Below are 22,318 nucleotides of genomic sequence, written 5' to 3' on the forward strand. Positions count from 1 at the left end.
AACAATGTTTTTCAGTCATTGGATAGGAGGTTGCAAAGGACAGTGATATTGGTGAGAGTGGAAACAAATGAGGTAAGTCTTCTGATTGCCCAGATTTACTGCCTGGAGAGAGTTTCCAGGCTATAACTTGAAGAGAGAGGGAACTCAGGCAGAGCCTTGGGACTTCCTGAAACTGAGAATTGTTTAGAAGTTGAGAGAGGCTAGGGTTGGTAAAGTGTGCAGGACAGAGTTCCAGAGAGGAGAGAGCTACACAGAGAGAGCTCTGGAAATCTTCAGAAAGTCTCCAAGTCTTCCTCAAGCTGGGCTATGACAGTTTCCTTTGTAAGAAAACTACCCACATATGGGGAAAGAACCACCCAATAAGAGCAAGGGGAACAATTCTTGGGTTTCCACAGGACAAAGCATAGTTTGTGCTCCCTTCAACAAGAGTGGGAAAAACTCATAAATCATGGGATATCAGATAGAATACTCAAAAGAGTATTGATTCAGTAATAAAAGAAAATTAGCTCTGGATTAAAGGTGGCTCCAGTCTCACAAAACAATACTTAAAAAATAAAAAACGGGCTTCCCTGGTGGCGCAGTGGTTGAGAGTCCGCCTGCCGATGCAGGGGATAAGGGTTTGCGCCCTGGTCTGGGAGGATCCCACATACCATGGAGCGGCTGGGCCCGTGAGCCATGGCCGCTGGGCCTGCGCGTCCGGAGCCTGTGCTCCGCAATGGAAGAGGCCACAACAGTGAGAGGCCCGCATACCACAAAAATAATAAATAAATAAAAAATAAAAATAAAGAAAATAGAAACCTCAAAAGGGTCAACATTTCTCCAAGTAACTTAGCTATGACCTGGAAGAAAAGCTCAGGAATATTTATAAGAATATGAATATATCCAGCACCAAGCAAGGTAAAATTCACAATGTCTTGCATCTAATAAAAAATTAAAGGTCACAAAAAAAGCAGGAATGTATGACTCATATTAAAGAGATGGGCCAATGAATAGAAACAGACCCAGAAATGACACATATGATAGAATTAGCAACAAGAACATTAGAAGTTATTATAATGATATCCAACACATTCAAGAAGGTGAAGGAAACTTGAGCATGGTAAGTAAAGGCCCAAGTAGAACCACTAGCCATGAAAACTACTACTGGGATTATTTTAAAAAACACACATTGAGTAATAGCAGATTAAACAATGTAGAAGAAAAGATTAGTAAACTTGAAAACATAGCAATTGAAACTATTCAAAATGAAACACAAATAGAAAAAAGACTAGAACAAAGAAGCAGAGCATCAGTGAGCTATGGGACAATGCCAAGCACCCTTTTGTATCTGTATTGGAGTTTACAAAAGGGAAGAGGTGGGTGGTACGGAAAAAAATTTTTTGAAGAAATAATGGCTGAAATTTTTCCAAACTTAATGAAAACTATAAAGTCACAGATGTAAGAATCTTAACAAACCAAAACACACACACACACACACACACACACACACAAACACACAAATCATAAAGAAAACTATATGAAGGCACATCATAATCAAATTTCTTAAAGCCAGTGTTAAAAATATCCTAAAAACAACAAGAGATAAAAAAGATGTTACATTTAAAGAACAAAGATAAGCAGATTTAGAAGAAGGTGAAACATTTCTAAAGAACAAAAGCAAAAACAAAAACATAACCTTGTCAACCTAGAATTCTATACCAATAAAGTTCTCTGACCATTTATCTGATTAACTTCCACATTGGAGGAAACTACTGACCTGAAAACTTATGTGAGGCAACAGGATGATACCTGTCTCTGTAAATTACATTGTAATTTAATGGAACATAATTATTGTATGTTTATAAAATAGCATAACCATTTGAATGTATAAATTTGTTAATTAAATTATATATTCATTTTATTAAAACTATCTTTCAAAATGAAAACTCAAAAAAAAAAAAAACCCAGAGACGTTCTCAGAAAAGAATTCATTACCAGCAAACATGTATGTACTATGAGAAATGTTAAAGGAAGTTTCTAAACAGAAGGAAAATGATGGCAGAGGAAAATCTGAATCTACAGAAAAGAATGATGAGTACTAGAAACAGTAAATATGCAGTTAAACATAAAAATTTTCTTAATTTTCAAATATCTTTAAAAGATAATTGACTTTTTAAAGTAAGAAACAACAGCAATGTATTGTGGGGTTTATTACACCTGTAAAATAAAAATATCTTAGCACGAAAGCTGGAAGGGGGAGATAAGAAAATATACATTATAAAGTTCTCATATGTGAAGTGGTGTAATATTTAAAGATGTACTATAAATCCTAAAGCAACTACTAAAAACAAAAACAGAGAGTAATAACTAATAAGCCAATAAAAAGGGTAAAGTGTAATTACTAAAAATATAACAATCAATCCAAAAGAAGGCAGAAAAGAAAAGGAAATATGCAGTAAAGAACAGATGGGATTATCTTACACCATACACAAAAATCAACTCAAAGTAGATTAAGACTTAACATAAGACCTAAAACTATAAAATTCCCAGAAGAATATGCAGGGGAAACCAACAAAGGACAGGTATCCAGAATATTTATGTATCTCCAGCTCAAATGATCCTAAACACAAAGAGTTGTTAAATGTATGAAAAGATGTTCAACCTCACTAATAATCAGGAAAATGCAAATTTAAACCATTATGGGAAATCATTTTATACCCATAAGAAAGGCAAATTTTTAAGTCAGACAATGCCAAATTTTGGTAAGCCATTTAGTAATGTGAACTTATTCACTGCTGGTGGGAGTATAAATTATTTCAATCACTTCAGAAAATAGTTTGGCTTTCCTTATAAACCTGAAAGTGTACATTTCCTACACCCCAGCAATTTCATTAGAATGTATACACTTTATAGGAATTATTGCACCCTAAGTTAACTCTTACACATGTTAGTCAGGAACATGTAAAACAGTGTTTATAGACGCTTTGATCAGTATTGTAAAAATGGAAACAGCCCAAATATCCATCAACACTAGAATGTATAAATAAGCTGTAGCAAAATCTTATAATGAATATACAAAGCTAAATACAATATGGATGAATTATTCAAAAACATAATTTTGTGTGAATAAAGTCATAGACAAATATATTGTTTGATTATTTTTATGTAAAATTCAAAAGCTGGCAAACAAAATAATGTTCTACTTAGGGTTTCCTATATAGGTATAAAATCTCCAAAGAAAGGGAATGGTTAATGTATAATTCACGATATCGCTTATGCCTCAGTAAGAGAGCTGCAATCAGTGAGTAGCATCTAAGAGGCTCTGAAGAATAGTAATGCTCTATCTCTTGGCCTTAGTGGTACATACAGGTGTTCACTTGCTGCCCTTTAATATGTGTATGTTCATCTGCATTCACTCTTTCTGTGTATACTATATTTAAAAAATTTTTTAATTGCAGATTCCAAGGTCACAAAACCAGATATTTCAGTTCAATAGGTTAGGATGGCCCCAAGAAACGTGAATGTTTGTCAAGTTCCCATGATGATTCTGATGAAAGTAATCTGAGGACCATACTTCAAGTATCTGCTTATTAGTTCTATGGGTTTGAACTCTTTGGTCTTTGAACTTGACATTTCACAAAGAGCTGCAACATGATTAAAGGAGGCAATTAATAATAAATAAACACACAAGTCTTTCAATTCCAGAAATTATCACTTTACTATACAAAAAAACCTAAACATTTACAAAAGAAAATCAAAAGAAGTTGCATTTTTAGACCACATTGGGAAAGTTACACAAGAGTCTGATGAACAAACAACATCATAACACGACTCTGTACCATATTAGTACCATCCAGAGAAATCCAATCAACCATTATACCATAGGTTGAAGTGTTTAGTACCTGAAAGTCAACCCAGTGCCCTCTTGGTTTATCATTTGCCTATAACAATATAAAATCCTAACATCTTTACAAAACATGGAATTTTTGTCTATGAGCTTTATAGGAATAAAATTTTGTTAAAGGAAATAAAATATTAAAAAGATGACATAGTTCAGCTGCCAATCAATATTAAGATGCTTTAAGTTATAACAGTCAATCCAAGCAACATTTTAATAATTATAGAAATGTGACTATAGTGTGCTGATATTCCAAGCAATCTTGCTATGGCATAGTTTTATTTTACATATATACAAATCATGTTATTGCATATACACATCAAGAAACTACTCCAGTCGTCACATTTCAAAGGTAGTGCCTATTTTTTAGGCAGAAATTTTCCTTTGGCTTCTTGCTCACAACAAGGGGCATAGGCAGCCATTTCTTTCCAAGAGTTCACTACATTCAAGGAAGTCTGTACTCCTAGCTTGATGTTTTCCTCGTGGAATGATGAGCAGTACTGAGGATTTGAACTGATAAATAGTGTCTCTGATTGAACATTTCAAACATTAGCTACACTTTTGATTTCTGTGCTTCTACAAGACTGTATGACCCTTTCATGTTGGCTTTTCTAGCAAAGTAAATAATCATTCCAATGGCAGGTATTATTAAGGAGGATGCACAATAGAGCACGAGAAGTTCAGGAGAAAAATAATGCTTGTTACTTTCTCTTCCTGGAAAATAACAAAATGGATGCAATTAATGTCTAGTATAAAAAGAAATTGTTTAAGAATAATAGTTACATGTTTTATTTTAACAGTACAACTCGTCCTCTAAAGAGAAGTGAATCAAAGTAGTGATAAGAACCAACAGGACCCAAAATATATATTTCTTTGAATTATTTAAATAATCAGTTAGCAGTTGCTATGGTCATGATGAGTCTAAAGATGACAGTTGTTGATTTCCACAAACTTGGATTCAAATAGATTCAGGTTCAATAGCAGAATGGAAGGAAGGGAGCAACTTTTTAGGACTCATTTAGAAGAGCAAGAATTGGAGAAGAGGGTTTGCTTTGGGAAATAGAAACATATACTAAAGAACTAGGACTCTGATCATTATGAATTAGAATAACTAAACAGTTCTCCAAGAAAAGTCCTGTAACACCTAGAGTGTAACCATTATAGTCAAACACCACATATAAGATAGTAAGGGAAAGAATTCTTGTCGATGGCTTTTTAGAGATATATAGAAAACTTTATATTTTGTATCTCTGAAGTAGGGCATCTTAATACACATTATTCCTCTTCAGCATTTATATCACTTCTCGATAATATGAAGTTTTTTGGATAGCATTATGTTTTAGCTTAAATGTGACTTACTCAGAGAGACATTCTCTGACCTGCATCTCCTCCAGCCTAAACAAGAAACCCTAATATACTTTTTTCCTAATATAGTTATATAACCCACTACATTTTCCCTCCATAGCTCTAATCACAGCTTATAGTTAAACATTTGTTTGCTTATCTATTAATTTTGTCTTCCTCCTTCAGACTGTGAATTACATAAGCACATGTATCTAGTTTCTTTTTGATCCACCACTGAATAGCCAGTACCTGGCTCCCTGCTTGGAGTAGCTTGCACCCAATAAATATCTTTTGAATAGTAATATATTTTTTTCTTTCTACATCCTGTCATTTTGACATTTTGTTGTAAATTGGGTATATAAGGTAATAGTATACAAAAACTTTAAAATTAGTACTCTTTCTACTTACAAAAATCATCTGACCCCTACAATACTATTTAATATCTTAACCTTATAAGAACATCTGTAGAAGATAGCATGGTATTTACTGAAGTTTCATCTCTATTTATATTTACGTTTGCACAGCATTGTATGACCTCACAAATATCATTTCTTCAAGTGAAGTATATATTGTCTCAGTCCTGGAAGAAGTGAGTGATTTGACCTTGATAATCATTGCTTTACTTCTAGGAGTTTCTAATCACTGGAGATCAACCAAGAAGAAAAGAATCACCGGAGTCAGATGACGGGGAGTCCATTTTTTTGAATTATTGAGGTCAAAAACACTTCACCATAAACATAATGATAATTGCCTATTTTTCTACTTTCCCTTGCTAGAGTAGAACTAGTCAGAGTACAAGGGTAATATTTCAATAGAATTTCCATTATCATAATTATGGTTAAGCATCAATATTGATAACCTGCTGAGCAATGGTATCTCTGCTCCTATTGTTTTCTTTTCAATTTAATACATATTATCTTTTGCCTTTTGTTTTCCCCTCAGATATCTGCAGTAAAATACAAATTCGCTGTTGAGTTGGTTACCAGGGCAACCTTCAAATACAATTTTCTATTAGCTGTATCAACACTGAATATCCTAAAGACTCCCAACCGTTTCTATCACTGGAATACATTCAAGCAAATATATTTGTAAAAAAAAAAAAATTAATTTTAAAACTCAGCTAATTACAAAAGATGACTAGTTGAAAATTCCCAGGAAAAATGTCAAATTTTTGTTTCCATTCATTTGTAGTTATTTTAAACCATATTTAGTTTGGGGGTTCTAGCTGAGTGCCTAATGTGCTTCAATTTGTTCATTTAAATAATGAGTGAAAAATGGCAAATATGTAAGTTACTAACTTAATAAAGCAATTATAAAAGACAGCAATGTATGAGAGATAAAAAGTGGAGAAGAAGCTTTGGTGTGTCTTTAAAAGAGAATCGTTAACTACAAAAAGAAATATAAAAATGTTGGGAGTCCAAATTCCTGGGACTAGGCTTAATTAAAGGTGTTCTGGAGGCATTGAGGATTAAATAGGAATAAATGAATTTCAACCTACTCATAACCAAGATCTCAATCCGTCCAGAAACATCCCCAACCTCATTGGAAGCACTGATTACATACATCCCTGTGTCACTTTGAGTAACATGATACTAGGTAAATGTTCCATTCTTTGAACACATAGTAACTTCATTGGCCAGATCAACTCTTTTCAGGATAATCACTGCAGGTGGATGACTAAAAGTTTTACATGTAATCGTGATATTTCCCCTTCTTTAACATTTCTAGGTGTATGTATTGATATTGTTGTGTTCTGAGGAGGTACCATGAAGACAAGAAAACATATGGTAAGGTCTTGTAATCTTGAGAGATTTGGCCAGATGAGTAAAATTTTTATCCATTTTCTGACCCACGTTTAAATTTTCTTTACACTGATGAGTAGTTGCTAACTCTGAGAGCCCAGTGCCAGAGGCTCTTAAGAATTGGCATTTGTTTGCAAGAATGTTCACTTCAATTTTGGCTTCCAACACACAATGGGAGCTCATTAGCACTCAAGGAGTGGGAGACAGAGTAGTAAAGGCTGACTTGTTCTACTTCCACTGATAAGATCAACAGATCCTACTGTGTGTTCACACGAGGGGTTAGGAGATTAAGAGGCTTCTGAAGTTTCTCTGCTGGGGCCACTGCCCCCTCCCTCCCTCTCTCCATCAGAATAGGGTAAAATGGACAAGGAGCTTGGATTTTCTAAGGAGACAGTTCTGTAGTCTAGAGTTTCCTTTAAGTTGTTCAGCATTAAGATCACCATACTCAGTTATTTTCCTGAAGAGAGTCAATCCAGAAAATATGTAGTTACTCTGTGTTCAGAGAGTGACACTCTCTTCTGGTAGGAAGGAAAATGGTCTGGATAGAACCTTTCTTTTTCCATGTGCCAATTCTACTTCTCTAGTTTCCTTATAACCCCCAGGGAAAGGTTTTGAAAATACATTTAAACACTTTGGAAATGCAGGACCTCAGAGACCAATGATGAATTGTCAACGTTTAAAAAAGCAAACGGGAATTCTACACTGACCAATGATTGATTAATGTCAACTTCCTGGCTGACTCTATAGGATAGAGCAGCTGTGCGTGATTATTTTAGGAAAGACTAAGAAATAACCATAATCATCATGGAATTCAGTTCCATTTTGCTCACTCATTCACCTAATCCTTGAAATTCGTTACAATTCACCAAGCCTCTGACCGATTATAAAAAATAATAAAAAACAAAAACAAAAACAAACCTTTAACATCAAGTGTTATGCTTCTTAATTGCAAGCCAACTTCATTTTTAGATTCACATTCGTATACTCCTGCATCCTCCAACTGGGCCCTGTGGATGGTATATGCACCATCTGTAGACTTCAGCACTATGTAGCCTGACCCTGCTTTTTTCTTCAGGATTATCAAAGTTTGGGGGACATTTCCACATGTACAGGAGATAATGACAGTGTCTCCTTCCTTGACACTCTCAGAAGGAAAAGCTGTAAGTCGTATATCTTTTGGAGCAACTGTGGAAAGAATTTAAAGATACCTCTGACTGAATGAAATATAAACCAATCCCATATTAATTTAATGACAGTAACAATAGCTGTCAAGATGGTATTTGTGCTTACTGTTTGCGTTAAATATTTAGAGGGGTAATTAAAGAAGTCAAGCATTTACTGGATTGTTGTAAATGATCACATTTTTAATAAAAGAAGACAACTCTTATGCTTCTTTCATGTCCCTTAATATAATTCTTTACCCAGCCTAGCCAACGAATAAGTGTTTTAAAAACAGCTGTAGGTTTCAAATGTGAAAAAGAACTTTTTTTTTTTTTTGGTCACACTGCTGTGCAAATATTTCTTTAAGTATAAAGGCCTTTACAGGCTTCTGAGTTCTGAGCTGGACAATCCCAGATCAAGAAATTAAGCTCTGGGGCTTCCCTGGTGGTGCAGTGGTTGAGAATCTGCCTGCTAATGCAGGGTTCGAGCCCTGGTCTGGGAGGATCCCACATGCCGTGGAGCAACTAGGCCCGTGAGCCACAACTACTGAGCCTGCGCATCTGGAGCCTGTGCTCCACAACAAGAGAGGCCGCAACAGTGAGAGGCCTGCGCACCGCGATGAAGAGTGCCCCCGCTCGCCACAACTGGAGAAAGCCCTCGCACAGAAACGAAGACCCAACACAGCCAAATATAAATTAATTAATTAATAAACTCCTACCCCCAACATCTTCCTTAAAAAAAAAAAAAAAAGAAATTAAGCTGTGCTTACAATCCTTAACAACACCAATTATCCTGGGCTAAGTACTTGACATACAACATCTCTGTTAATACGCAACCCGTGGAGGGAGGTACCACATCACCATTTTATAAGTGAGATTCCCATTAAGTTCATCTGTTTTGTGACTTGATTTGATACTCTTTCCCCAACCAGAGCTACATCCTAAGGGCTTTCTTTAAGGTAGTGCATTGCCCTGCCAAGGTTCTTCCTTTAAAATACAAATTATTATTGTAATGATGTAACAAGAAAGTCACTAATATCTTAGTGGAAACAATACCAAGGGGTAAGAGCGGAACTGACTGCTCTAGTGAAGAAGAGAACCTTGAACCCCAAAAGGGAAGGTATGAGGGAAATCCAAGTCACTTCATGATTTTGCCCAAAACTGCCTACAGCTTCATCCTGTCAACTAGGAATTGTTTTGTTCTCAGTCTTGCCTCTCCATCCTGGCAAGAATGGGTCTGGATCTGCTAACTTCATCCACCCTAGTGATTCTATGCCATTAAACTGATAAACCAGAGGGCATGGTCACTGCTACTCAATCTCAGAATTTATAAAATGTTTAAGTGCCTTCTTAGGCTCCTAAGCACACACTAGCAGGCATCTTGTGAGATTGCCACTCAGAGTTTAATCCAGCTAGATAAGGTAGCTTTAGTCCTAAGTAATTTCAAAATACATATATACAGCTTCCTATCCTTATTTCAATGCCATAATCAATGCCTTGTAAGTGTAACTGGAACTCTTGGCACAGTTCCTGGATTCCACCTGCAGTTGAAAGAATTTTGGGATAAGTGACTTGGAATGGTTCATGGGGAAGTACTATTCCAGGAGCCTTCCGTGCAGAGGAAGCATCATGAGCTCTTCAAAATGCTCAATGCATTCTGTTTTAGTAAAAATTTTGTTTGTTTCAAAACGGACTTTGTTCAAAACCAGTAACACAACCAAAATAAGACTAGCAATCATAACTCATTTAATCACTTAGCTCACCTTGGATAATTAATTCGACTTCTTTTCTGCTTATTCCAACCTGGTTAATGCCTTCACAGACATAAATACCAGAATCTTCCATTTTTGTAGACGTTAAGGTAAGAGTGGTATTCTCGGAAAGAGGCTGTAGATCCCCATTACTTAGCAGTCTGCTCCACAGGATTTTCGGAGCTGGAAGGCCATCGCTAGAACATGTCATATTCACAGATCTACCTTCCTCCAGGACGGAGGAGGGGCTGATCAAGATGGTTGTATCCCCGGGAGCAACTGAAAAGGTGGGGACACTTGTTAGCTTGAGTCTTTATACACCGAGTTCCAAAGAATTTTGATAATGTTGCAAAACTGGGCTATGGATTCACGGATTAGAACAGTTTATAAATCTTGATAACTTTCCAAAAGAGGTTTCTGTCCGCGTTTACTTTAGCAGGTACAGAAGGATAGAGAGTAGAATATGGACACATCCTGGATATTTTCCAATGGAAATAAATTCTGTAGAAACTCTCTTACTATCAAAGAATGGATGATCAATGATAGTACATATTGACATTTATGGTACATTAAACATGACCATGAACTATGTGAATCACCTATGAAAAGGTGGACTCTATTTTTCTACCTCTTGAATCTAGGCTGTCCTTGTGACTAACTTTGACCAATATATCCTGGAAGAAGTAACACGGTAGGACTTCCAAGCCCAGGCCCCAAGAGGCCCCTTTCATGATCACCCTCTTGAAATACTGCACTCTGGTGACTATACCTAGGCTACCTTCCTTGAGAGACACCACATGGAGAAAGAAAGGCCAAGAAACACCAGAGAAGGCCCAGACATGTGAGTGAGGCCACCTGGGACCATCCCCCACTGACCTGCCAACTGACTGACAATGCATGAATGAGCTCATCTAATACCACATTGAACAAACTGCCCATCTGACCTCTTCCCAAATTTCCAGCTTAGAATCATAAGCCAATAAACAGTTGTTTTAAGCACTGGGGGTGGTTTGTTATAATAATCATTATTTTGTTGTTCCTTTTCAATTATTTTTTTCACAACAGTTTTAGCTATCAACCTCATGTTAACTCTTTCCTGGTAACCATGATTAAAAAAAATTCATATTAAATTGTGGATACATCATGCATGTACTTACCACTAACATATAGTATCTGTGTACTCTGCCTTTGTTTGGGTTCAAATTCCATTTCATCAATAGGTAACTTAGCCAGACAAACAAGAACTTTTCCCGTGTCTTCAGTGGTGGGGATGAAGGTCATTTCCAAACTCTTGGTCTCTAGGGATTTCTTACTTACATCTTCCAAAAAGATTTTATTCTTCATAATACTCTCCCCTTTAAGTAATTCAATTTCCAGCCGGTCAAAAGGGTACACATCAGGAACCTTACAGCTTACAGTGACTGGGTTTCCACTCACTAACAGACCACTCATCTCAATTTCTGGATCTCTAAGGAAGGCTGCAAATGTCAAGCAAAAATGATGTTTATATGTGACAGTCAAGGAAAAACAGAACTAATCTCTATTAAATGCAAAGGTCTCAAAATGCAGATTTTAATTCACCTGGGATAGGATGATCACTAATATATAAATAACAACATTAAATATAAATAGTTATGACATTAAATATAAATAACGCTGGAAACGAAAAATAACTAGCACATCAAATCATCAGCTAATAAATATACTTTTTATTCTTCTCTAGTGATGCAATCTTGCTGACAGCTGTGGTCTGGTCTTTTCAATGGACATGTCAGCTTCCACCATCCTATTTAGTAACTATATATTTTAAACATTTTAAATATTTTCCAGGACGTATTGGATATTTACTATGTGCTAGTCCCTTAACATTCATTATCTCAGTCTTCAAAACGGCATAATCTAATGGGTATTAACTTATTTTACAGCTAGAAAAACTTATAGAGAATGTATTTTACAGCTAGAGAAACACAAAATTCATAGAGGCTAAGAGTCTGCCATTTGGCATCATATCTAGTAAGTCACTGAGCTGAGATCAGAATTTCTATTTCCTTGAGCTCAGAGCCCAGGCTTGGTTTCACAGAGCCATGCAGCCTCTCATCTCAGATAAGACCCAAGGGCACTTCTCAGTTTAGACATTTTCATTTGCAATGGCCAAGTTTAGGCAGAAAGTCTTAAATGTTCCTTGGATAATACTTGTAGTTAAGAAGAAACTATGAGATTTAGATTCTGAATAACATTTATAACACATCTTATGCAAATCAATAAATGTGAGATTAGAGTGGTTATCAAGAGCAAGAGCCATGCTAAAATTTTTTTCTCCTTAAGCGAAGTGTCGTTAAAGTGCTACATTCTCTAAAGTTTCTATATGATGGTAAGGCTTCACTGCTGGTTCTCATTGCTGTTGGGAATGTGCCTACATCAGCAGGTCCTGGACTCTTGGTAATACGATAACGCAATAAATTTACCCTTCTTCTGAGAGATTCAAATCCCTTTACGGACATACTCTAACTCATGCTGAACAAACTCCTGAGGGGTAACACAAGTTTGGGCAGGATTTCTGGAGGAAAATCTCTACAATTGTTCTCTTGAATTCTACTGAATAAAAACAAGGCAGAATAACCTACTCAAAGTGTAACTTTATGATCACTTTGTATATTTTCTCCCTCGTTCATTATAAACTGAGGAACTCCAGCAATGTCAATTCATAGAGATTTGAGGCTGTAAAGGATTTTTGTTAAGGTGACAAGAACAGCAAGAAAAAGTGTAGTGTATTTATGTGGTGTAAATCAATATTCAAATCTAGTGCAGTCTCCTGTTTCTACTTTTTGTCTGCCACTGACCATCCCCAGTGACAAATCTAATGCCCTGGCTTTCTTTTGCTCCCCATTGCCTCATTTCTCCCATCCTGCCAATCGGCTTTCAAATGTGCCGTCAAAACAGACCTACTAGAGCATGGACTTGAGGATACGGGGAGGGGGAAGGGTAAGCTGGGACGAAGTGAGAGAGCGGCATGGACATACATACACTACCAAATGTGAAATAGATCGCTAGTGGGAAACAGCTGCATAGCACAGGGAGATCAGCTTGGTGCTTTGTGACCGCCTGGAGGGGTGAGATAGGGAGGGTGGGAGGGAGGGAGACGCAAAAGGGAAGAGATATGGGAACATATGTATATGTATAACCAATTCACTTTGTTATAAAGCAGAAACTAACACACCACTGTAAAACAATTATACTGCAATAAAGATGTTAAAAAAAACACAAAAAACAGTATGCTTGGGCCTCACCCCCAATTCAAATAATTGAGCAGCAGTCATCCCACCCTGTTATCTGAGTGGACACTGACTACACTCCTTGCACACGACCACCTCTGTACACCCCACATACACAGGGAAGCAGGGAGCATGCAGTGCGTTCAAGTCCATGATGAGAGAGTATCGACAAGACACAGCCTAAGCATTGTGGATGCTGGGTTCTTATGTAATATCTACTTAAGACTTAGGCCAATTAAGTTACATCAAAAATTCTGGTTCAGAGATTTAGGAACCATTCACAATGCTAAATTCCCCTTCTAAACACAAGGATCTTGTCTTGTGTCACAGATTCACATTCTGTTTCTTCCAGTGGAACTGGGAACAACGACGACAAAACAGTAAACAATTCTGAAAACCACTTACAGTAGAGCTCCACGTGGATTCCTTTTTCCAGTTTCTTATGCCCACATGTCACGGTGCACAGATAAAAATGTTCGTTCTCAAATCTCACAGGACTCAGGGTCAATGTGGACTTGGACCCCTCGCTCCTCACCTTCCCGTTCAGAGGACTGTCTATCTGGGTTCTCCAAGAAAAAGATGGGGACTCGCAACCCATGACATCACAGGTCAACACAACTGAGTCGCCAATCTGAGCAGCAATCTGGGATCCAGGGGAGATCTCTACAGTAAACATTTTCTCTGGGGGATAAAAGAACAAGACGAAAAGAAGATAAGATTCTTTTCTTCTTTCATCACAGCTCAATATATGGTCTTTTTTTTTCCTGGCCTCTTTTCAGCTAACATCTATGCCAGGAATAAATTACTCCTTTCCACCTTGGGACCTTCAGAAATGAAACCACATCTTTTAAGAACAAACGCACAAGACGCTGTTGATTCATTCATTCAATAGAATGAATAAGGATAAAAATTTGTCAAGACAGAGATTGGCATCTTTTCAGCAAAAAAAAATCATTCTCCACTCAAATGTAGTTTATTAAATCCCTGTAACAGTGGAAAAACAGCTCAAAAATATAAGAGGTTCCAGTGTGTCAAGCATTGTGGAAATCACTTTACATATATTATCTCATTTAATCCTCACAACTTCATGAGCTGATATTATTATTTCTGTCTCCCTCTCCTCCCCTTCTTCCTCCTCCTCTTTCTTCTTGAGGAAAAATGATAAATAACCTCACCCAGGTTACAAGTGGCAAAATTAGGACTTGAAGCCAGGTGGGTCTGATTCAAGATCCCAGCTTTTCAATTGCTTGAACAACTAAATCAAATCATCCTCATGTGGAGATAAAACAAAATCTAAGAAAAGTACTGAAAAAAAGTTATACAAATATGTCTTCTGATTAGAAGCAATGCCCATAACAGACCAGCACTTAGAGCTTCTGTATCACCAGAATAAAGCTGCACCATTGAAAGTCACACAGAATCACATTGAAAGCAAAGTCAAAATCTAAGCATTAAAGTGGTACGCAGGCCACCTCTTAAATTTGTTTGATACAATATAAAAATACTTTACTATTGACTCAGGGGCTGAAAACTGAGATGCCAGGGCAAACTCCTAAGTCTCAGATATCCAGAAAAGCTCTTTGGCTGCCAGTGCCATCCCTGCTCGTTGTTTCTGACTAGATTGTGAAGAGTTTTATGCGACTATTTTAAGAAATGTGAATTTTAATTTACATGCAGTTAGGGTTTGGTTGAAGTAATATAAAATGTGCACCTTTCTTGTTTAAGGTAGATAACTCTGGTAGCAGTGCATAGGATTATGTTGGGGGACAGAATGATAGCAGGGTGACCATTTAAAGACAATTATCTATAGTTGAAAAACCGTGGGGTTTGGGGTTTAAATGGGCCTCTATTAAATGCCATTAATGAGTTCTGTGACTCTAGGCAAATTGTCAACTATTCTGTGCCTGTGTTTTTATTCACCTCATAAGGTTGTGGTAAAGAAAAAAGACGTAACATTTATAAAGTGGAAAGAGAATTCCTGGCAAATATTAGGTGTACAAGCAATAAGCGTCATTATTAATCTCTGGGTGACACTATTCTCTCATCTGTAAAATGGATATAAAATACATACTCGTTAGTTATTTCTTGAATATTAGAGGAAACATATGTAAAGTGCCTGGAATATAGCTGGTGGATGTTATTTATTGATAAGAACATCTTTCAAGAGTTCAAGTGAGAGATGATAAACTAAGGCAATGGCAAGAGGGTTGAAGAAAAGAGGTCAGATTCTAGGGATCATTTTGAGGTAGAACTGACAGGTTTTGGTGATATGGAATAGGAACATGAATTTCAGAGTAAACAGCACATAATACATAGTTCAAATCTTGGGAGTCCAGAGTTAGAAGGGAGGAGGACCAGATGTGGGAACCTGAGAATACTAATATTCAAGGGGCAGAAGGATGAGAGAAAGCCAAGGAATGAGGCAGTGAAAGAATGATGAGAAATGGAAAGGAACCAGAAAAGCAGAGCCATGGAAGTTCTGGCAGGAAAGATTTCCAAGAAGTATGAGTAAGATGAATATATAATTGTATTAAAGCACATGACGATCAGATGGATCATCAATAAAAGTTAATGAAGTAATTTTGGCATTGAAGCTATTTCACTATTGCTTAAATCCAAATGATGGCAGCTTTATCAGTCCTTTTTCACATTCTGCTTACCTTGAACAATTAATTTCACCTCTTTTCTGTCTTTCCCAACCAGATTAACTGCTTCACACATATAAATTCCAGAATCTTCCATCCTCATAGCAATTAAAGTGAGAGTTGCATTCTCAGAAAGGAGCTGTAGATTCCCATTGTCTAATTTCTTGCTCCAGAAAATCTCTGGAGCTGGTAGACCTTCACTGGTACATGTCATCGTCACGGAGTCACCTTCTTGCAGGCTTGTGGAGGGGTTCACAGATATAAGTGTGTCCTTGGGTGAGACTGAGAAGGCAGGGCACAATAGTAGTCATTGCTAAGCATCATCTTGATCCAATAGGGCTATGGTATTTCTCTCATAGACTTTATTTACATACTTTCACAAATTTGACAAACTTTCTCTGCCAAACTAGGGTAAAGAATTGCTGAGTCATAAAAATTAGTCAATCCAGTTTCTGACTAATTTGATGGAGTTACTTTTTTTGATGTTTGGTGTTTTCAGATGGCCATAGATACTCAGAAATTAAGAAAACCCTTAGAATAATGTGGTTCAATCTCCTAGGTAAGGTAGAAGTTCCGGCTCAGCTTCCTTGCCAAAGTTTCATTCAAGTCAGCTTCAACACTTATGGTGCAAGGAAATCCATGCCTTATAGTAAACACAGTCCATTTGATTTTGGGACAGCTCTAGTTATTAGAACACTTTCCCTTTATTGAGCTGAACTCTTCCTCTTTGTAACCAACTTTTATACACCGGTCATAGTTCAGTCCTCTACTGCTAAAGAATATATCAAATCCCACTTCTACGTGACTGTCTTTCAAATACTTAGTTATAACTCTTGTTTCCAAGTTTTATATTCTCTAGGAAAAATATCTATTTTGACTATTCTTCTCAAAACATTGATAAAACGTTTCCATCTCATTCTCTTTCAACTAAACTTGTTATAGAAGGCAATACTCCTTTTAAGTATGGTGTCAAAGCAGACCAGAGCATTTTAGCCTAGAACAAAGCACAGTGAGTCCACTCCTACCAGTTTTGGGATTTCAAGACTGCTTCAGCTCCCCCAGCCATCTCAGGGAGCATGGAGACAATCAAACCTCATCTCCTCTCTCTCACCCCACACATATGTGTCCAGATGAGCATACATATACGCACTCACACACAGAATAAGTGCCCACCTCGTAAAATCTCTATACCTTGATATTTCAAGGCATGGTATACGAGTTTACAAAACATGATTAAAAACATTTTATCACTTGAGTCTATTTCCTACTACCCGATCAGGTGGTATTAGTAGTCCTCTTTGATAGACTGTGAAATTAAGTGACCCAAATTCACACAGTTAGTGGAGCCAGAACTTAAGCTCAAATCTTCTCAACACAAATTTGATGTGCTTATTAAATTATGCTATTGTCAAAAATTATGCTCTCAATGAATCAAAATGGTGTAAAAACTACAAACATTTTCTTCTTGACTTTAGCTGCTAAGTTTACTGTTGTATAGATCCAAGACTAAATTCCCATAGACTTTATTTACACAAGTACTTACTGTAGACTTGCAGTTTTTTTGTAGTCTCCCTTACTTGGGGTTGAGAATCAATTTCATTAATGTGTAATGTAGCTTGACAAACAAGAGCTTTCCCAATATCCTCATCAATAGGAGTGAAGGTTACTTCCAAACTCTTCGTTTCCTGGGACTTCATTTCTGAAATCTCCAGAAAGTTCTGTGTCTTCACGGAATGGTTGCCCTTCAGTAATTCTATCTCCAGCCTTTCAAATGGGTAAACATCAGGGACTAAACACGTGACTGTGACTGGCTTCCCAACCTCCAGGGGACCACTCAAATGGATCTCTGGGTCCTTAGGGAAAGCTGCAAAGTTCAAACAAATACATGCAAATGGACTTTTTGTTCATGTTGTATGAGGTCCCTTACTGATTTAAATCAATGTAAACTAAATCTAATATGTTTGCGAATACAGTCTTAATACAGAAGAATTGTTTAAATAGCCTTTCATGGTTTGGGGTAGGTTCAAGAACTGGAATCTCCTGTTAGAGAGTTCAGTTCTGACGCTGCATGTACTAAGTGTTGCATGTTATCAGAGTGAAAGGAAGGCGAAGAAATTCATGTTTATTGAATACTTATGTGTGCCCATCACTGTGCTATTCATTTAACACCAATGACTTTATTTCATCCTCACAACAACCCTAAGAAATAGATACCACAATTCATAGATATGAAAACATAAACTTAGCACATGTGCATAACTTTCCTAAGGTCACACAGCTAGTAATGGTAAAGCTGGGATTTAAACTCAGGATTTTTATTAGTCTGTATTGCTATTGAAGATATTTTTATGTTATATCACATTCTCTTATTTTAGTGAGGGCAGATATATTTCATTTTATGGATAAGGAACCTGAGGCTTAGAATGGCATTGCAAAGAATAGTTATTGGGCAAGATATGCTAAGAAATGAAAAGAACAATTCTAAATAATTGGTTTCTGAAAAATGGTGCCTCTGACAGGCATTCATCCACCAGAAAGGTACACCTGTGCAGTCTTTAAATTCTGGAAGGCATATTTGCCTCCCAAAATGCCTAACTCAAAGTATAACTAATACTCCATTTGAACTTTTTAGTGTCAAGGGACACATTAGTTCAGTCAGCCATTGCTTTCCTTGCAAGGCTACTTTTCATTGCAAACCGCCAGGATGGTAACACATTGGCTCGATTCAAGACTGTGAAATAAGAATACAAAGTTTCCAACTCTAAAGAATATTACAGTCAAATGTGGAATGGAGACAGGACTGTTAAGCATAATGAAAGACAGACATTCTTGAAAAAAAAACTAAAAAACTTCAGCCAAGATAATTAAAGCCAGAAGGGCCTTCATTTCTCTTTTTAAATCTTCAACTATTTGGTACTTGCGAGGAAAGGCAAAGGAACTGGAAATGTTTTGCTATGTGAAGAAACAGTATTTTTCATTTTTCCACCAATAGTCCTGTCCCTCATATTCTGAAAGAAATGCGCTTATAATACACATAGTTTGCTGTCAGGTAATACAAGAACTCACTACTTTCCCCTGTATTTACATAAGGGGGCCTTTCAAGGAGCTCAGGAGGCTGCACAGACATAAACTCTGCATGTACAACCAGCATAATTGAAAGCAGCCGGCCAGGCACAGTTGCTTGGGAAGCACTAGCAACATACAGGCTTCTTGAAGAATCAGTTAAGGTTACTGGACAAAGTTGTCTCCACTACAGCAGAAGAGAAGCAACATAAGTAGAAAAGATAATCAAATGATGTCTTTCTGAAGAGATGACTATCAAGGATTCCAGTATTTTGGAAAGAGCAGTAACCAGAATGCAAGTGATTTATTTCAGGTTATTTTTTCACTCCTTTTGCTAACTTTCTTTGCTGGATTGAGAATGGATTTGGGTACATTTTGGTAAGCTGGTAAATGAGGGGTATTCATTCACATTCACAAGGCAAATCTAGTTCATTATACAAATATCTTTGAGGTTGAGTGATTGAGCATCAAGACTTAATGGCACCAAACAAAAACAAAAACAAAACCTCCTAAATTTATCTCCACCAAAGTCAAATGAGTGAAATGTTTGCAGATATTTTTCTTCTAGCTAAAGGGGAAAACTTTGTACAGGAGCCCATTACTAAATTATAGATCCCCTGCTTAATCTTTAAACTAATTTTAAGCACCAAATTGCATAAGAATAAATAAATGGAAAATCCCTGAAGTATGGAATTCATAAATCATTTAGACACATGGACAAGTGAACATATAAGGATATAATTGAATAGAAATTTTTTAAAATAAAATAAACAGAACCTTAGAGATCTTCACTTTATGATTAAGAAAACTGAAGCCTAGAGAAGTTGAGTCTTACCCATGGTCACCATGTTTGTGGCAGAGTTGGAAATAGAAGCTAGGATTTGGGTCTCTGGTCTAGTGCTAGGTTCAGCTGTCTCTAGCTTTCTTGGTACACTGGGTCCTCTAGCCAAGAATCTGGACATGAATATACTTTTTTCTTTCTTTTCTTTCAAAACTATCCTTTTAGAAACTTATTTTAAAGCAAAATGGAGAGAAAATCAAATATTCTCTGAAGTACTCACAGTAGATCTCCACTGGGATTCCTTTTTCCAGTTTCTGAGACTCACAAATCACTGTGCACAGGTAATAGTGTTCATTCCCCAGACTAACAGGATCCATGGTCAGCGTAGATTTGGTCCCCTCATTTCTCACCTTCCCGTTCAGTGGACTGTCTATCTGAGTTCTCCAGGAGAACGATGGGGACTCACAGCCTGTTGTGCTACAAGTCAGTGAGATGGAGTCACCAATCTGAGCAATAATTTTGGATTCAGGGAAGATGTCGATTTTAAAAGCTTGAGCTGTGAAGGCAGAAAGAAAAAAACAAACACTGGTTTGTTGAGTATTCTAGTCCTTCTTCTCTGTTCTAGTATAACACCCAAAATACAATCTGGCTGATCTCTTTCCTAAGCTGCTTCCAACTAACGCAAGGCAGCATTGAAGTCACTTTCAAAAGAAGGTGTTGAAATCTTCTTCGCTTAGGAGAACCCTCATTCTGACCTTGATGCCCATTTATCAGAGTTGTTTTGTCACTAGCTAAGTTTGCTCTCATTATCAAGTGCAGGAAACTAAAAGACAGACCTTCCTAGAGATAGAATCCAACTACTCATTTGACATTGGAAAAAAAGTATCCAAAAAACATCAACTTTACAGCTGTAACTATGACAATATAATGGTGTCTAGCAATACTCAATAGCACATTAAAAGTTAGGTTAAATTAAATTTTCCCACTCTTTAAAAATCCTAGTGCCTTTCTTTACGACCATAACAAAACTGACTGAAGCCAAAATCAGGGCTAAAATGGAATGCTAGCATTTGGAACAAATCAAGGAGAAGAACTTACAAACTGCAAACACCATCCAAAGTATATTTGAGGCTCCAAAGATCACAACCATCTTCCTAGGCATTTTAAGTTGCTGTTGTTATGAGAAAATAATGGTTCCAAAACCCTTCTTTCTGTCCCCACTGAAAGTGCCTGGGAAGTCTTGAGCTCCTAAAGCCAGTGAGGTTCAGTGAGGAATGAAATAGAAAGTCTGCTCTTTATAAAGGGTCTTGTTGCAGAGACACAGAGGCGGAGGGAAATCCCTTCAAGGGGAAACCCGGAGCAGAGCCAGAAAAAAAGTTTAACTGACACCCAGCCAAGTCCAGTGTTAACCCCTTCCGTTGCTCTCAGTACTGAAACTACTATCTCTGCCCTAGAAAAAGAAAACACTTCCAAGCCTATAAAATTAAAACTTTTCCTGATTTTTCATTCTGAAAGGATATCTTTGCATGAAATATATAAAGTAATGCTTGTGGCAGAATGAGGCTTTCTGAATCCAATGGGGAAAAGAGAGGGGAAAATAGTAAATTACACTCTAGTTTTTGAAGTGGCTAAACAAGCACTATGTCATGTGAACTGATTCTTCTCCATTAGGAAGATATATTTGCAATTCTAAAACAGAGACTAAATTTTCTCTTGCAAAAAAAAGGAAAAGATCCTTTCTTTTGATGAGTTATTTTTTAAAAGAGAGACAGCATAGCTTCTTAGTTTTATACGTTTTATTCACAACATAGTTTTTTTGACAACAAACATCCAGCTTCTGAAATGATTTTCTTGAGTAGAGAATAAAGGAACACTACCAGAACAAGAGAAAGAATTTTCCTCTTCTGTTTTAGAAAAGTTACCAATTCTTTGGTTCAGTTGCTGGATAATTGGAAGTCTTTTGCAGACTTAAATGAAATGTATGGAAGTCATCTGAAGTGGTAAATCTCTTGACTGTGAGATTTAACCACAAACACAGTTAAAACATGAAAAATAATTTGTTTCTCTTTTATGGTAGGTGACAACAACAATTTTATGCTCTTTTTCCCCGCCAGTGAAAAGACTTTTTAAAAGGTATTTTTAAATGACTGTTTTTGCCTTACACACACATACTTAAGTCTTTGCAAAATGCTTGCCCATCAAAAAGAAACCGGAATAGCCACTTCCTTGTATTAGACTTGTGAAGGTCTTCCTCCCACACTGGATCATCAGTTCGTATCATGGTCCCAGACCAGTTCTTGTTCAGCATTGTATCTACCTCTGCCTTCCCAATATCTAATGCTTGGTTTTGCACTTAGTGGGTACCAAAAAAGTGCAATCATAAATATTATAAATTAAAATTTGGAAAAGAAACTTCCAAAATGCTAGCAATAATATGTAAATAGTGCATGAGAAACATGTTGGATTCTACAAAACAAAAAAAAATACCAAAGCTCATGGACTCCCAGGGATGTGTACAATAAACAGCCCTGTGCTATGTGACTGAGGAAGGCCATAACTGAGGTTTGGAACTGATAACTGCTCCTACATGGCTGGAGAGGTTCTGGACCTCCTCTTGGATGCT

The 22,318-nt window shown here is 36.9% G+C and overlaps 1 protein-coding gene across 1 annotated transcript; it reads right to left on the reverse strand.

The window, feature by feature from the left end:
- Positions 1-3,684: 3,684 nt before the first annotated feature.
- Positions 3,685-21,013, reverse strand: VCAM1 (vascular cell adhesion molecule 1). The gene is made up of 9 exons (XM_030868814.2): positions 20,794-21,013; positions 19,976-20,251; positions 17,395-17,715; positions 15,867-16,133; positions 13,612-13,887; positions 11,092-11,412; positions 9,947-10,213; positions 7,942-8,208; positions 3,685-4,591 (listed from the first exon to the last, which is right to left on the reverse strand). The coding sequence occupies exons 1-9, from the start codon at positions 20,855-20,857 to the stop codon at positions 4,431-4,433; spliced, it is 2,220 nt and encodes a 739-aa protein (XP_030724674.1). The 5' UTR covers positions 20,858-21,013; the 3' UTR covers positions 3,685-4,430.
- Between the last annotated feature and the right edge of the window lie 1,305 nt (positions 21,014-22,318).

Source organism: Globicephala melas, chromosome 1 (assembly GCF_963455315.2).
Source record: "Globicephala melas chromosome 1, mGloMel1.2, whole genome shotgun sequence".
Taxonomy (NCBI): domain Eukaryota; kingdom Metazoa; phylum Chordata; class Mammalia; order Artiodactyla; family Delphinidae; genus Globicephala; species Globicephala melas.

Excerpts from the sequence above, each read along its gene's own strand:
- VCAM1 (XM_030868814.2), bottom strand. The coding sequence starts at position 20,857 with ATGCCTAGGAAGATGGTTGTGATCTTTGGAGCCTCAAATATACTTTGG. Across the intron at positions 20,252-20,793 it reads TTGGATGGTGTTTGCAGTTT|CTCAAGCTTTTAAAATCGAC; the intron begins GTAAGTTCTTCT and ends CTGCCTTCACAG. Across the intron at positions 8,209-9,946 it reads AGTCGAATTAATTATCCAAG|TTGCTCCAAAAGATATACGA; the intron begins GTGAGCTAAGTG and ends TTCTTTCCACAG.